This window comes from Pinus tabuliformis, chromosome 5_2 (assembly GCF_031772625.1).
Source record: "Pinus tabuliformis cultivar Carrire ecotype Pingquan chromosome 5_2, CPIR1, whole genome shotgun sequence".
Taxonomy (NCBI): Eukaryota; Viridiplantae; Streptophyta; class Pinopsida; order Pinales; family Pinaceae; genus Pinus; species Pinus tabuliformis.
In genome coordinates, this window is record NC_142306.1 from 605,098,963 (window position 1) to 605,100,683 (window position 1,721).

The 1,721-nt window shown below is 44.0% G+C and overlaps 1 protein-coding gene across 1 annotated transcript; it reads left to right on the plus strand.

Moving 5' to 3' along the window:
* Positions 1 to 438: 438 nt before the first annotated feature.
* On the plus strand, positions 439 to 1,387 carry LOC149160460 (putative anthocyanidin reductase). The gene is made up of 3 exons (XM_089434617.1): positions 439 to 858; positions 952 to 1,156; positions 1,281 to 1,387. Exons 1-3 carry the CDS (start codon positions 616 to 618, stop codon positions 1,385 to 1,387), a joined length of 555 nt encoding a protein of 184 aa, XP_089290743.1. The 5' UTR covers positions 439 to 615.
* The last annotated feature ends 334 nt before the right edge of the window (positions 1,388 to 1,721 follow it).

Here is a 1,721-nt window from a genome sequence, read left to right on the forward strand (position 1 = left end):
CCTGGGTCGATGCTTGAGATGGCATATTGAACTTCCATTATCGAGCCAAATCGAAAATGAGAATTGTTTATACCCGCTTGCTTATTCTAACACACGCTAAGACATTTTGAAATTACACTTTATTATTAGTCCCTGCCATCTGGCATCCGGCAGGGACTATAGTAACCGTTCGGCGAGGAGATAGCATTAAATCGCGGGGTTTTTTAGTGGTATTATCACTTATATGCTAAAGTTTGCAGCCGATCTTCTGTTGGCCATCTTATTTGGCCTCTTCTCGAGGCGGAAGAGGCCGGACCATATGTTAAACTGATACTTACCCATATTCAAGTCTCCCTGACGGTGTGCGGTTTAGTTTTAATGCTGACATTAATCCCTTAATGTTTAATGTTAAGTGTTCAATTCGTTCTCTGCTAACTTGCTTGTTCTTTCGCTGCTAACGTGCTTGTTCTTTCGCAGGTGTCGGCCGTATGGTCAATGTTTGCATGGCGGGAGGTGTCACTCTGCATGCACAACAGATGCTGATTCCCCGCCCACTTTCCCTTGCTGCATAAGGGAACGCCTGAACCGGATGAGTCGAGCAAAGCAGTCAACCGAGCTCATCGTCTTTTCTGTACTATGCTGCCTTTGGCCCTGCGCCTGGTCTTCCTTCTTTATTGCATTCCGTTGCATGTTAGCTTCTACTGGGGTTCTGCTGGGGTTTGTTCAACTCGCCATATTCTGTCGCTGCCGGGAGCCACGGAGAGGCTTACGCTTTTCAAAGCTGACATTAATGCACAGGGCAGCTTCGATTCTGCCGTTCATGGCTGTGACTTCGTGGTTCACATGGCCACTCCCACGGATTACACCAAAGATCCAGAGGTAAAGAGGTAAATAATTATTTAGGGTTCCCATTCAACTTTGTGAGTATGGGGTTTTAACTTCTGTTTTTTTTTTCCCTTTTTTGCGCTTCAGACTGGTGTTATCCAAGCCGCGGTGAATGGGAGTCTGGATATTCTGAGCGCTTGCACTTACACCTCGTCCATAACCGCAGCATCTCCCCTGAAAGACAAGGGTGAATACATGGACTTCGTTGATGAATCTTGCTGGACCAATGTTGATCTCATCAGGCGTGAAAAACCCCCTTTCTGGGTAAATGTTCCTTTTCGAAGAGCAATTAGTAGTGGCGTGCTTTTTTCCTTAAATTAGGTTCAGTTAATGGATAGAATAACTCTTTATTCCCATGCTGAGGTCACAAATAATATGAAATACCTGAAATTGTTTATGCTTCTTTCTGTATGTAGGATTAGTGGCAGCATCAATCCAGCTTGATAGAAGGGCGAATGCACCCATTTTCACCTGCCTGGGAAAACAGACAACAAAATCACAGGGGGTTGCTAGCGTCGGTTAAAATCTGTTGAGAAATCCTGGAGAAACAAGGCACTCGTTGTCTCTTTTCAGGTGCTGCATAAATTTCAGATATGAAGAATACATCAATTTTCTTCAGTGCCAAATATTGCTAGTAGCGATTTATTTAACGTATATACCACATATGACAGTAATAACACATGTAAAAGGACTGGAACTCACGCATGCTGGAAAACATCTTTGCTGCTTCGTTGCCAGCATATGAATTCGCTGTCCTTTCGCTAACTGTCGGAGAGGCCGAAGACGATGCTGAATCTCTGGAATAATCATTTTGGATCTGTTACCAAGTAATGGTTGTACAGTTAGACGAAGTATGA